Source organism: Podarcis melisellensis, assembly GCF_964234715.1.
Source record: "Podarcis melisellensis genome assembly, chromosome: 15".
Classification (NCBI taxonomy): Eukaryota; Metazoa; Chordata; class Lepidosauria; order Squamata; family Lacertidae; genus Podarcis; species Podarcis melisellensis.
The window spans coordinates 29,640,001-29,654,042 of NC_138532.1; the positions used below are offsets into that span (position 1 = coordinate 29,640,001).

The 14,042-nt window shown below is 48.4% G+C and overlaps 1 protein-coding gene across 7 annotated transcripts in view; it reads right to left on the reverse strand.

The window, feature by feature from the left end:
• Positions 1 to 14,042, reverse strand: part of ELN (elastin) — a 58,083-nt gene that overhangs the window by 7,726 nt on the left and 36,315 nt on the right. For 4 of the 7 annotated variants that reach the window (XM_081889465.1, XM_081889464.1, XM_081889461.1 and 1 more), the window contains 13 exons: positions 13,662 to 13,724; positions 12,819 to 12,863; positions 12,471 to 12,563; positions 11,633 to 11,698; positions 7,346 to 7,468; positions 6,936 to 6,974; positions 6,139 to 6,291; positions 5,189 to 5,245; positions 3,618 to 3,719; positions 3,120 to 3,182; positions 2,097 to 2,225; positions 674 to 724; positions 67 to 171 (listed from right to left, as the gene is read on the reverse strand). In XM_081889465.1, the coding sequence (XP_081745591.1) occupies positions 67 to 171; positions 674 to 724; positions 2,097 to 2,225; positions 3,120 to 3,182; positions 3,618 to 3,719; positions 5,189 to 5,245; positions 6,139 to 6,291; positions 6,936 to 6,974; positions 7,346 to 7,468; positions 11,633 to 11,698; positions 12,471 to 12,563; positions 12,819 to 12,863; positions 13,662 to 13,724 (1,089 nt within the window). The remainder of the gene's footprint in view (positions 1 to 66; positions 172 to 673; positions 725 to 2,096; positions 2,226 to 3,119; positions 3,183 to 3,617; positions 3,720 to 5,188; positions 5,246 to 6,138; positions 6,292 to 6,935; positions 6,975 to 7,345; positions 7,469 to 11,632; positions 11,699 to 12,470; positions 12,564 to 12,818; positions 12,864 to 13,661; positions 13,725 to 14,042) is intronic. The other 3 variants (XM_081889462.1, XM_081889466.1, XM_081889463.1) reach the window with 3 other exon arrangements.

Below are 14,042 nucleotides of genomic sequence, written 5' to 3' on the forward strand. Positions count from 1 at the left end.
AGGAATCTTGTCCAGTGCGAATTCCCCAAGATCTGAGGATGAGGAGTAGCTGAAGGGGTCCCTTACCTGCTCCAGGAACACCTGGCACAACGCCGCCCCCTGGCAAGACGCCTGTTCCACCCCCTGGCAAGACGCCTGTTCCACCGCCAGGAAAGACACCTGCCCCACGACCTACAAAGAGGTTGGAAATAGGGGCAAAATTTGACCAAATTCCACCACCACCACCCATTTAGCTGTGAATTCTGCAGTGCGGGGAGGGGGGGATGGACCAAATGCCTTTGGAGTCCTCTCCCAACTTTATAATTCTATGATGCTCTGCTCCATTATGACTGGGCCAGTTCAAGAAACCTAGGAACTGTGCTTTGTTAAGGGTGTGAGGAACTGTAGTTCTGTGAGGGGCAAAGTACAGTTCTCAGGATTCTCCAGGTGGGAATGTGTCCTGAAGGTGTTTAAAATGAACGGTGAGCACACAACTAAGGCCTCATGCCCCAGAAAGTTTACAATCTGAATCGTGGCAATGTGGGATGCTTCAGAGATGATCTCATGTTTTTGCATCTGGGAAAAAAGCTCACTGGCTGGCACTATGGGGCAGTGGGCCAGGATGAGCAGAGGGGCATGGAAGAACTGGATTAGGTGGGGATATGAGATCAGGATGGGTGCAACGGGGACTCACCGTATTTAGCTGCCTTTGCTGCTGCTTTAGCTGCCGCCGCTCCCCCAGGAACTAGTGGGAGAACAGAAGGAGTCAGGATTAGGGCCAAACCCATTGGGACACCACGACATAAGAACTAAGATGACCCTAGCCCAGCTTCTTGTTCCCACAGTGGCCAGTCAGATGCCCCCATGGGAAGCCCTCCAGCGGGATCTGAGCGCAAGAGCCCTCTCCCCTCCTGTGGTTTCCAGCAATTTGTCAGGGGGCTGACAGAAAGATCAGGTCATTCACAGGTCAGAGGGGGAGACATGAGGCTAATGTGCAGTTAGTTTAATTATTAAGGAAAGGGGGGAAAATACAAGGAGGCTCATAAAGGCAAATACTCCCCCCCCCCATGAAGAAGTTGCTTGAACTGGCGTGCAGCCCCTCCATCACTATCTAGCCCTCTGAGTCAGGGCTCCTCCCTTGTAATCTTCTGCTACAGCAAGCCCCGGGAACCTATCTCTGTGCCTGCCTAGCTTGTTGCTCAGCAATACATAACATCCTTCATGTTCTAGGAGTAAGTGGGGCCAGAGAGCCATCAGCAGAGAGGCTGGCATGATGGAGCTGTGGGAGAGATGCAGGGTTTGGCTCTCCTCTGTCGTAAGAGTTTGGATTTGATATCCCGCCTTTCACTCCCCTTCAGGAGTCTCAAAGCGGCTAACATTCTCCCTTCCCTTCCTCCCCCACAACAAACACTCTGTGAGGTGAGTGGGGCTGAGAGACTTCAAAGAAGTGTGGCTGGCCCAAGGTCACCCAGCAGCTGCATGTGGAGGAGCGGGGAAGCGAACCCGGTTCCCCAGATTATGAGTCCACCGCTCTTAACCACTACACCACACTGGCTCAAGGCTCACACTGTTGTAGCCTTCATCCAAGCTGGGAACCTCATCCTCCTGCCCTGTGCTGGGCCACCAGCCTGCTTCTGTCTCTTCACGATACCTCAAGCTTCCTGCTTCTAGTACCTCCCAGCTTTTCCCCTCCTCTGATTTGCGGCCAGTATCCTGCCACCAGGACCCAGGATCTAAGTCATCTTCTTCTCTGCCTTCCTTGGGGGCTCTTGGGCAAGTGGCTTCCACCACTCTGCCTCATCCACCCAGTCCCTGATACAACGAGATGTGCAGTCAGCTAGTGTGCCTTGCTTTAATAAGTTAAAAGCAGCAGCTGTGTGCAGCCATCTAAACCGGGGTTGCTGTTGCTGCTGCTGAGGAAAGAAATTTGTTTTCATTTAAAAACCCCTCATCATTATTTTGGCTTCCCATGAGCATCTCTCTGGGTTGGCTCACGTTCATTTTGTGTTGTGAACTGCTCAGGAAGTTTCTGCCCTGCATGGAGCCACCTGGAAATCTCCATGCCCCAAATAAAACAAGATAAAATTCTAAGTTGTTGGCACTTAATGACTGCTTACCGCCACCAACACCAACACCACCAACGCCGCCAACTCCGCCAACGCCACCAACGCCGCCAACACCGCCAATGCCGCCGACACCGCCAATGCCGCCGACACCGCCAACGCCGCCAACGCCTCTTCCTGCTCCTGTTGGGGCAAGGCACACTTTTGGAAAATGGTCCTGAGCCCCACCACACCCTGAGAACAGCACCTGGGTGGATCCAAAGTCCTCAGAGGAAAACATTTAGATCAAAACTAGGAGAGGGTATTGCAGGCTCCCTGCTCAGCCTGCTCACTTCCTAACGCCAGCTGCATTCCCACTGGTGTTTTCTGTGTCTTCTTGGAATGAGGCTACATCATCAAAAGGGGGAAGAGCCTGCCCCAGTGGTGTCCATCAGGATTGGTAGGGCAGAAGGCAGGGAGCCTACCAGTAGGTGGCGCTAGAGCCAATGACGGGTGGAGCCAACACCTGGTTTTCTCCTCTTCCTCCCTACAAGGGGCTGGAGGAGGAGGAGGAGGAGGAAGCTGATAGGCAGAGCCACTCGATGGAGTGGTTGTAATTGAAGAAGGCAGGCAGGGTGGGGGCTGGCTGAGGGCAGTGGGGCAGCACCCTCTTCGTCCTAATAGACCAGCCTCCATGAGCATCTCTGCCTGTGTCTCCAGAGTGTCAATATTTTTTAACGACAGGAATCCAAGAGCGTCATGGAAATTTATGTTTGTGCACAAGCTGCTATTTGCAAGGCTAAAGAAAAACTGATCTGCATCTCCTTTGCCATCCTTATCTCCTGTGCTGATTGGAAGTCTTGATATTTACTTATTTTCTACATTAATATCTCACTTTTCCTGCAAGGAGTTCAAAGCAGCATTCATGGTTCTTTCCCTTCTCATTTAATCCCCACAAACAACCCAGTGAGGCTGAGAGATTGTGGCTGGCCCAAGGTCACCCAGTGAGCTTCCATCACCAACTGGGAATTTGAACCCTCGTCTCCCAGGTCCCAGTCGGACACTATCACCACTACACGCGACAGTGGCCCTCCTTACCATATTTGGCTGCTTTGGCGGCTGCTTTTGCTGCTGCTTGAGCAGCCACGGGGCTTCCTGGCACTGAGAATTGAGAGAGAGAGAGAGAGAGAGAAAGAGAAAGAGAGAGGTGTCAGCAGGACCACCCGCACCAGGTCTGATGGCAGTGGTTGACCACCTTGGCCGCTAGCTAAAGCTCTTCCCCAGCCCAGCCCATCTACCATTCTCCTCCCATCCTTCCAGGACCCTGGATGCTTTTGAGCAGTGGGTGGTGTGCACTCATAGTAGATACCTTTTTCATCCAGATGTGAAAGCCTGCCAGGAATCTTCCCCCCTACTACAACTGCCTCACATCTCCCATTGTCTTCAGGAAATGCAGAGAGCGGGTGTCTCATCACATCTTGATGCTGTTCCACAGAGCAGGAGCAGCCTCCATGTTATTGCAAAGACCAAGGTTTCGGGACGAGCAGCTCTGTTGCCTTGAGAAGGCATTGACTTCCCACAGAGGGGGGAACCTACCTAACCCACCAGGTGCGACTCCACCAGGTACGACTCCACCAGGTGCGACTCCACCAGGTGCCACACCACCAATGGCGCCATAGCCAGGCACCACACCAGTCCCTGCAGGAAATGACAAACAAGAGGTCAGATTAGCCATTTGCCACAAACCTTCAAATACCTGAAATGCCGCCCTCTGGGAGATGGAGCTAGCTTGTTTTCTGCTGCTCCAGAGGGGAGGTCCTGAACCAGTGGATTCGAATGATAAGAAAGGAGATTCTGACTCAACATTAGGAAAAGCTTTCTGAGGGTTAGAGCTGTTTGACAGTGGAACGGACTCCCTCGGAAGGTGGTGGACTCTGAAGCATTGGAGAGGTGTTGGACTGCCACCTATCAGGGATTCTTGAGCTGTGATTCCTGAGTTGCAGGGAACTGGACTAGGTGGCCCCTGTGGGTCACTTGCAATTCTACAATTCTGTGAATTCATCGAGACCTGCTGCTCCTGGCTTTGTCTAGCCTGGCATGGTTAGCGGGGCCTTCATACCCTCCTCAAGAGTTTTTTGCATGGCTGGAGTGGGTCCCTGGCAATGCATGTTTGCTCTCCCACATGGAGGACAGAGAGGGCTGTGTGAGAGTGTGTAGAAATTAGCAAAAATCTACATGTGTTGCCCTGCCCATTTCTATTTATTTACTTATTTCTTAAGATTTATACACTGCTTGATTGTAAAAAACAAAAGCCAAAAGCCAACCATCAGAGCGGCTTACAAAAAAGGAAAAACAGTAAAATTATCTCTAAGGAAATTAAGGGTTTCAAAAAGTTAAAATAATAATAAAGGTAAAGGGACCCCTGACCATTAGGTCTAGTCATGACCGACTCTGGGGTTGCAGCGCTCATCTTGCTTTATTGGCCGAGGGAGCGTACAGTTTCCGGGTCATGTGGCCAGCATGACTAAGCCGCTTCTGGCGAACAAGAGCAGCACACAGAAACGCCGTTTACCTTCCTGCCGGAGAGGTACCTATTTATCTACTTGCACTTTGACATGCTTCTGAACTTCTAGGTGGGCAGGAGCAGGGACCGAGCAGCGGGAGCTCACCCCGTCATGGGGATTTGAACCACCGACCTTCTGATTGGCAAATCCTAAGCTCTGTGGTTTAACCCACCACAAAAAAGGACTAAAACTTTCAGATTGAAACCTTTGCCTCTGGCCCTGCCTACCTCTGGCATACGCATCCCCCCAAAAGTTTCCTGAAACAGAAGGGCTGAAAAAACTTCCTTGCTCCTGCTCTAGACAAGGCATAGGCAAACTCAGCCCTTCAGATGTTTTAGGACTACAACTCCTATCATCCCTGACCACTGGTCCTGTTTGCCTATGACTGCTCTAGACTTTATGGGTTTTCCAGTAATATATTAAGTGGCATCAGGTGGTCTGTCTGGAGTGCTGCTTTATAATCGCCTGATTTTCTTAAACAATCGAGCTCATGTTCTGTTTCCCTAAAGAAATCTTTCCATTCCTTCCTGCCTTGGGTCGGCCTGCCCTGATTTATCCAGCAGCCTCAATACTGTTGGGACAGGATGAGGATGCTCAGCTTACCGTAGGCGGCTGCCTTTGCCGCTGCCTTTGCTGCCGCTGCTGCCGACACCCCAGCTCCTGTTGGCATAGACAAAAATGAGTCAAGGGGCTAGCCAGCCATGGCACCCATGCACTCCTGGAGCTACCTTGTCTATTTCGTTTATGCACTGCTTGGTTTTAAAAACAAAACCCCAAAGTGATTTACAAAGCAAGTCAAACAACAGAATTATCGGTAAAAACAACTCTTTAAGTTGCTGAATATTTCTGATGATACCAATGTAGATATATTGCCAAAAGAATTATATATGACCTTGGCAGCTTGAATAGGAATCACAATGGTGGGGGGACCGAAAATCTTATACTGGACGCTTGGTACCACTCACTCTGGAATTCCTTTATTATATATACAGCGAAACCATCATTTTCAAGGCAGCCCACGTCAGAAATCTGGAACTATGCTATCAGATAATGCTGATAGCATAATTATTTACTTGTAACTTGCTTTCTTTTCACCTGTGTGCAACTGTACTCATTCTGTGTGTCTGTCTTGTAGTTTCTCCTTTCAATGTTCATCTGTCGATATCATTGTTCTGTTTTATATACATTATAAAAATGAAATTAAAAAAAAACTTTACCAACACCCCCTACAACTCTTTTAAAAATTCAAAAGATAACATCTGCAATATGCTAAAAAAAAGTATTAAAAGACACAGTAGATGTCTACAAGTCTGCGCAGGCGTGCTTGAACAAAAGATGTTTTTAGCAGGCACTGAAAAGAGTGCAGTCAAGGTGCTTGCCTGGTGTCAAAAGGCAGGGAGTTCCCAAGTGTAGGTGCTGCCATGCTAAAAATGAATTTTCTTGCAAACACGTAAAGAGCATTGTGTGGCACTTGCAGCTGTGCCAGTTCTGCAAATCAAAGTGATCTTGCATGTAAACTGGTCCCATGTTGTTACCTTCTCATGTAAACGCACCTGGAACAGCAACTCCAGCACCGGGAACTCCACCGACGCCAGCACCAGGAACGCCACCAACTCCAGCGCCAGGAACTCCACCAACTCCAGCGCCAGGAACTCCACCAACACCAGCACCAGGAACTCCACCAACACCAGCACCAGGAATAAGACCTGAGACAGAAGAAATGAATATGATAGCCAGGCCAGTTCCAACCAGCTCATCAGATCCCCACCATTAAAAGCAGCCAAAGATCCACAATCTAGACCCCGGAGGTGGCTACTGCCTCTTTGAGGGACCATGCAGCTCCCTTAAAGGAGGTCATCTTTTGGCCTCTTCAGAAGATACCTGGCCTGGATCTAGCCGATTAGTCCTGCCAGGGACTGAATTTGCAATTCTGGGGCAAGAGTGAGTGGCGATGTCTCCACTCCTTAACTCTTGCAGGGGGCTGGACTAAGGTGACCCTGAGAGTCCCTTCCAAATCTACAATTCTATTAATCCAGGAGGTTTTGGATGACACCGATTATTTGGATCTGTTTTGGGCTGGCTGCAGTGGAAGATCTTTGCTGGAAGGCGGGCGCCCCTCCCCATTGCTGGGTAAGTGAAAAAATAATGAGTAGTGGTATTTCACTGGTGACTCAAGTGGATCCTCCAGCTATTCTTCGCCTCTGATACATGAAACTCGACATGGGCACAAGGATGTTAGGGGGGTTGCCTGGTGTGCCCAGTGCTATGGAGTCCACCTGAGGCAGGATCTCTCCATGCCCACCATCTCAAACCCCACCCAAAACTGTGACTCAACAACTCAGGATCTTACCATACTTTGCTGCTTTTGCCGCTGCGGCGGGACTCACTCCTGCCAAAGAGAAAACAGGAAAATAGGTCTCAGAAACAGGAGGTCAAGCGGGTATGCTTATAATTGTTTAAAATTGCTTTTGACATTGTGCTTTAATGCTGTAACCTGCCCTGGGACCTTAGGGTGAAGAGCAGGAAATGAATTAAGAATCACTATTTATACGCACAGTTATTCCGGTACGTGCATTTTTGTACACGTAACTCGGCTGAAGAAATGCACTGCAAACGCCAGAGAAATGCAAATTTTAAAGGATGGGGGTCTGTGTTTCGTAAGTCATGAAAAGCAGATTACGAATGTGCAAACAGGATCAAATCCCTCCAATTTGGTTTCACCTTTCTCATCTGTCCCCCCCCCCCCCCCGTGACACATACCTCCTACCCCAGTTCCTCCTGGGCCGACTCCAATAACACCAGGTGTGGCGCCAGGAACTACGCCACCTGGCCCAACCCCTGGGACACCAGCGCCACCGATGCCCGTCCCTGGAACTCGGCCACCTGGGGAAAGAGAGAGGAGAGTAAAAAATTGCCAGAAACACAGCTGGCCTCTGGAATGGTGTTGGGGAGTTGCACCCTGTATAAAATTAATCCATTTTGTTGAATTAATTAAACCAAATAACTTTCAATTGGATTTTGAATAAAGGCATGATTAATTGTGACTCTTTCATTGTTTTGTTATATTTCTTAGGGGCTCATGCAAACCACTGTTCTGAATCATGTGTTTTTTATAGAATAGAGAGCACTGGAGATGAGTTTATGGAACCAAAGAGGCAAGCCCCAAAAAAGTTCGGGAACCACTGCATACCCGCCAAGCGTCCCGATTTTCCGGGGACAGTCCCAGAATGACAGAAGCCATCCCACTTTCTGATTTGATCATGGAATGTCCCTGTTTTCCATTTTCCTCCCCTTCACACCCAAGCAGCTTACAGCTATGATTCCATTCCATTGATCTGTTGAAGCGGCTGTACAAGACCTCTTCCCTCATGCATTTTTTCTTTACAACAATCTTGTGAGGTAGGCTAAGCTTAAAGGTTGCAATTTTCTCAAGGTGACTGATGTATAGGTGTACATGAAATATATGAGTGTGGGAGATCAAACACAGGAGAAGCCTCTTGATGTAGAATAGAATGTCCCTATTTTCATCTGGGAAATGTTGGAGGGTATGCCACTATGTTAAACATACAGGGATAGTTTGGGGGGAGTGGAGATCCCTATCTATTTTAACCCATGCAAGACCTCTCTCCTGCAAGTCGCACCCAACATTCACGCAGAAGGCAATTCAGTGGGACTTAATTCGAAGGATGGGTGTCTAAGATATATAGCAAACTTTCACATGCCTCCCCAGATGCAAATCCTACTGAGGCTTAAAGTGGAAGAACGGTCGTGAAAAAGTACATCAGTGATATACTTTAGTTTAAACATTTTAAATTGCCAAAGCAGCCCAATGGGCAAGATCACTGGATTCGCTTTCATAGGAATATCTGTACGTGACATGAGGGGCTTTTTGCTGCCCCACAATGAATTATGATTCCTACCACCATGTCAACATTTCTGGCTATATTGAAAGTGAAGGGTTAATCTGGTCTTAAATTGAGGACCCCCCCCCAATATGCAGTTCAACACCCCGTAGAATCACATGTGTGTTGTTGCCAGACTGATCCACTAGAGGGCAGCTTCCCTCTTCTGTGGGATCCCAACTCTGCTTGGGCCATAGAGCTAAAAGCATGTGGAACATCATGCAGCCTGAACTTCTGGTTTCAGCAGGCCCTCCCATCTCCAACTCCTTTGGGAATGTAGGTACCCATAAGGAATCAATGGAATAATCTAAAATTTCACTGTAGCCTATCTCTCCCGCAACCCACCTCTGCAAAAAAAGATTACAGCATAAGCAGTTGATGCACTTTCTAACCCGGGACTTGTGAGCAAAAACATATTTGCATATGCATCAGTTTTAACATATTTAAATCCGCCACATTTCTGCACCCAGGTCAATGGAGTGCAAGGCTTCAGAATGAAGTTGAGAGATAGACTCAGGCTGAACCAGCCTCTGTTTCAATCTCAAGGGGTGCTTCACAGGGGGAGGGGGTGGCTGGGAATCCAAACCACCACCACCCACCTCTGGGCTAAAAACAAACAGCGAGTAGCTGCCACTTCAGGGCTGTCATAAGTTGCTTTCTGCCAACGCCCCTCTATACGAGGACGATGCCTTGGAAATGCAGGGCTAAACATAGCACAAGAACATAATAAATGCACAGCTGGATCAAGCCAAGGGCCCATCCAGTCCAGTATCCTGTTCTCACAATGGCCAACCTGATGCTCATTATGGGAAACCTGCAAGCAGGATTTGAGCACAAGAGCCCTCTCTCCTCCTATGTTTCCAGCAACTGGAATTCAGGAGCATTGCTGCCTCTTGCTATGGAGGCAGAGCAGAGCCCTCCTGGCTAGCAGCCATCAATAGCCCTCTCCTCCTCCATGAATTGGTCCAATCCTCTTTCCAAGCCCTCCAAGTCGGTGGCCACCGCTGCCTCCTGTGGGAGGGAGTTCCACAGGTTCATTTTGCATTGCGTGAAGGACTTCCTTAATCTTGTCCCAAATCTTCCGACATTCAGATTCATTGTCGTTCTAGTGTTATTATGAGAGAGAAAGGGAAACTTCTCTGCCCACTCTCTCCATGCCTTGCATGATTTTAGAAACCTCTATCATGTTGCCTCTTACTGGCCTTTTCTCTAAACTAAGAAGTCCCAAGCGCTGAAACCTTCCTTCATAGATTTGCTCCATCCCCAGTTGCCCTTTCCTCAACCTTTTCCAACTCTACACTATCCTTCTTGAGCTGAAGTGACTAGAAATGAACACCAGATTTTGGTCTGTGGTCTTGCTGTGGAGACGAGTTACTCCAGCATCTAAAGTTCCCTAACTTCAACGCTGGAAGTTCCCTCCCCCACAATAAGCTCCAATGTGGTGTGGATAGAGATGATCCATGAAGCTCTGGCACCCTCGCTCCTAACCAATCACAGGGCAGAAGGTTACTAAGCGCAGCAAAAGCTGGAAAAGGAGCACATTCTCTCTCTCCCTCTCTTCCTTGCAGACACACTCCAGCGAAACCTGATTCGACTGTGGCTTTTCTTCAATCCCAAAATTGCACAGTTCCCCGCTGGCCGCCTGCTTCCAATCAAAACCAGATGGCGTTCTGGGAAGATCCCAGGAAAACCAGGCCAGGCCAGGCCAGGCCAGGCTGCTATTGCTCTCCGGAGCAGATCAGGTGCGGCTGGGTGTGCAATGCTTGAGGCCGGGGGAAGAGTTACTAAGGACTCCAAGAAAGTGTGTGTGTGTGTGTGTGTGTGTGTGTGTGTGTGTGTGTGTGTGTTGGGGCTCCAGCCTGGCTGAGCTCACACCTTTGGAGCTGGAGTCTGTCCAGAAGATCCACCCCACCCCCAAATCAGATCTTATTCTCAGCACTCAAGAAGCACTGGAATGGATCCATACTTGATAGTGGACTTATCCTTGCTTCTGTGCAATTGGGGCAAGATTTCTCGCCCGCCCCAATCCAAACCGGATTCACGAATCCAAACGCAAGAGGGCGTTGGGTGGCAGGAATGAAATTTCCATTAGAAAACATGGAAAATCTGAGTTTGGGGATCCATGTCTTTGGCAGGCCTCTTAAAGATCAGGGGGAAAGAGATGCAATCTGGAGCGAAGCGTGGGGAGCATTGAAATCAGTGCCAGATTTACGTATAAGTTAAACAAGCTAAAGCTTAGGGCCCCACTCTCTTAAGTACCCTTCCTCCCACTCCAAACTGGACCCCTTCCCCTATCAATTTTGCACTGGCCACTAATATGCTACCAGGCTGAGTTCAAAGAGTCTGGATTAAATTAAAAGGTCCTCAACAATTTGGATACTTTAAGGACCACCTGATTCCATATATCCTTGCCCAGCCACTGAGATCTTGGGGAAAGGGGTTATCTGTTAGTAGTCCCCCTGGGCTCAGGTGCCTGGCTCACATCTATAAGAAGATAAGAAGAGCCTGTTGGACTGCTCAGTGGCCCAACATAGCCCAGCATGATGCTGTCACAGTGGCCCACTGTGCCCCAAAGGGAAGTCCATAAGGGACTTGAGTGCCACAGAAACTCTCCCAACTTGTGACTCCCAACATCTGGCATTATTCAGAAGCATATTGCCTCTTACTGTGGACAGAGCCACCCTGGCTAGTAGCCATTGATATCTCTCTCCTCCACAAATTTATCCAATCCTTTCAGTTTGGCCATCTCTGCCTCCTGTGGAAGCGAGTTCCATAGTTTAACTCTGTGCTGCGTGAAGAAGGACTTTCTTTTCTCTGTCCTGGATCTTCCCGCATGAATGCCTGTGAGTTCTAGTGTTAGGAGAGAAGGAGAACAACTTTCATAGAGAGCCACATTTCATAGAGAGCCTCAGGATTTTGGAACTGACTGTGTGGAGCTTATATCAGGCAAGCCATCTCCTCCTCCCTGTTGAATTTCAGGCACTTGGCAAAGACCTTTTGATTTCAGCAGGCATTCTCAGTAAGCTCTACTGTACCTATTGATGGAACTTGCGGTTCTACACTTACGGCTTCTGTTTGTTTTAATCGCTGCAGAAACCCTGTGATTTCTGGGCTGTTTTATTGATCAATTGGGTAACCAGCTCACCGTAAGCTGCTGCTTTGGCTGCTGCTTTGGCTGCCGCCGCCGCTGCCGCCGCTGGTCCACCTGCACCTGCAGTGGAAAAGGGTGAGAGAAACTGAGAGCTATTCCTTTTACCTGGCCAACCTGGATGGGCTAGTTTTTGAAGAGCACAACTGCAGAATCCTTTGGCCACAATGACGGCAAAGGCACTCACCTAACACATTTATCATTATCAGTATCATTTATTTATTATTATTAATTGAATTGAATTTATTAGTTGCTTTTTCTTGCTGGGGCAACTCAAGGTGACTTACAAAAACAAAGAAAAGAAGCCTCGCAGGCTGTGAAGGACTTGCTCACAAATTTATTGACAGCTGCACAAATTATGATAGCTAGGAAGTGGAAGGGGCAAGCAGAATATAAAATGGAAGAATGGTATAAAGAGGTGTGGGACATAGCTATTAATGATAAATTAACATGTGCCATTAAATATGCAGGAGAAATGGTTTTGAGGAGATATGGAGGGTGTTTGTAGGATTTGTACTGTTAATACAGAAAGGGGCCAAACCACTGCAAGAGGTGTTGAAATTTCGGGAGGTTGGATAGTTACAATGGAATGGTCTCGGCGGTGGGGTGCACATTCTTATTCTTATTTATTTATGATTATTACTTTGTCAAAATTTAAAGAACCTAAAAGGAAAAAAAATCAAACCCACATACATACATACCAATGTGTTTACTATTGCCCCTTTAAAGGTGTTTACTATTGCCCATTAAAAGATGCTTCTCTATCACTCCTCCAAAGGCATTGACTATTAACTCTACAAAACTGTTTGCCTATTACCCATCCAAGGTCATTTACCTAGTGCTCCTGGGACACCAGCACCGGGCACCAAGCCTCCTCCAAGGGCCCCAGCGCCAGGGACTCCGACTGCCCCGGGCACAGCTCCAGCACCTTCGGAGAATGAAAGAAAGAAAGAAAGAGAGAAAGAAAGAGAGAAAGAAAGAGAGAAAGAGAGAAAGAGAGAAAGAGAGAAAGAGAGAAAGAGAGAAAGAGAGAAAGAGAGAAAGAGCGAAAGAGAGAAAGAGAGAAAGAAAGAAAGAAAGAAAGAAAGAAAGAAAGAAAGAAAGAAAGAGGAGTGAATGAGGGCTAGCCAGAGCCTGGGCTTCAGAGCATGGCTACATATGGGCTCCTCCATATGTCACTCACCATATTTGGCAGCTGCTTTTGCAGCGGCTACCTGAGCTCCCACACCTGCAAAAAGAACAAAAAGAGCTTCAGCGATGTGGCCACATTGCTAGAATCTTCAGGACACAAAGCACAGATATCCCTTCCAGCTTACTGGCTTCAGAAATCTAGGATCCAAACCAAGTAACACAATGAAGCCAAGCCTTTTGGCAGCCTTTTGGCAGTTGTTTGACTCCATCAGCCTCAGCCAGCAGGGCCATTTTGGACTCCAACTCCCATCAGCCCCAGCTAGCCTGGCTAGCCTGGCTGGGGCTGCTGGGAGTTGTAGTTCAACGACATCTGGAGGCAGCAGGTTGGCTAAGCACGTGTTGATTTCTGTCTGCTGAAATATATAAATTAAGGTCTTATGTATATAATGAAGGTTCATAAATGTACCAAGCAAACATGCACATAGATATATAGGCCACATGTCTGAAGCTGCACAGGAGAGCAGCCATGGAGCCATTTTGACTCCCAGGCTGACCAGGTGTTTTCTCTGCAAGGTCAAATGGAGACCTCCGGTTAGCGCCAGCTCCCCAGGGTATCAATCCAGTAAACATTAACAGGTAACTTGCCAGACAGGAGTTAAACAACCCACTCAGATTATGAGGTAAACAACCCACTCAGATTTCTGCTTTAGCCCACCCTTTCTGTGATGTAGGTATGATGTTTCTGGGGGTGGTCTTTGACTCCAAGGTGGGCAATTTAAAATGTCTATATAAGGGCGGGCACACCTTGGTTCGGGGTCCTTCTCCTTCCCCTGCGTGTGAAGGGGGCACCCTGTTGCAACAGTTCAGGTGTTGTGTGCTAGCGCAACCCGCTTACCTGTCCCTGTTGGGTAACCGGCCTTCCCTCCGGCACCACCGTACACACCGCCCGGCCCAACACCTAGAACCACAAAGAGAAGTCAAGTCTTCAGGGGAGAAGAACTGCCCAATGCAAAGCCCAGAGGAAATTGGCCAGGGGTTGGCGATGCGGGTTCCAAGGATCGGAGGCCTTTTGTTGTGGTTTTGCCCATCCCCAGACTGCTTCAGAGTGATGTGGTACAGTCCCCTCCTCCTTATTGATGCAAGGAACTAGACGTCTACACTGAGATATTGGTGCCAGCATCAGCTCTGCTTCTCAATCAAGGGATTGTAGTTTTGAATGGCAACTGACGGAGTTTCCGAAGGAGGTTCAAAATCCCCCCTCAAAAAGTGCAGTCCT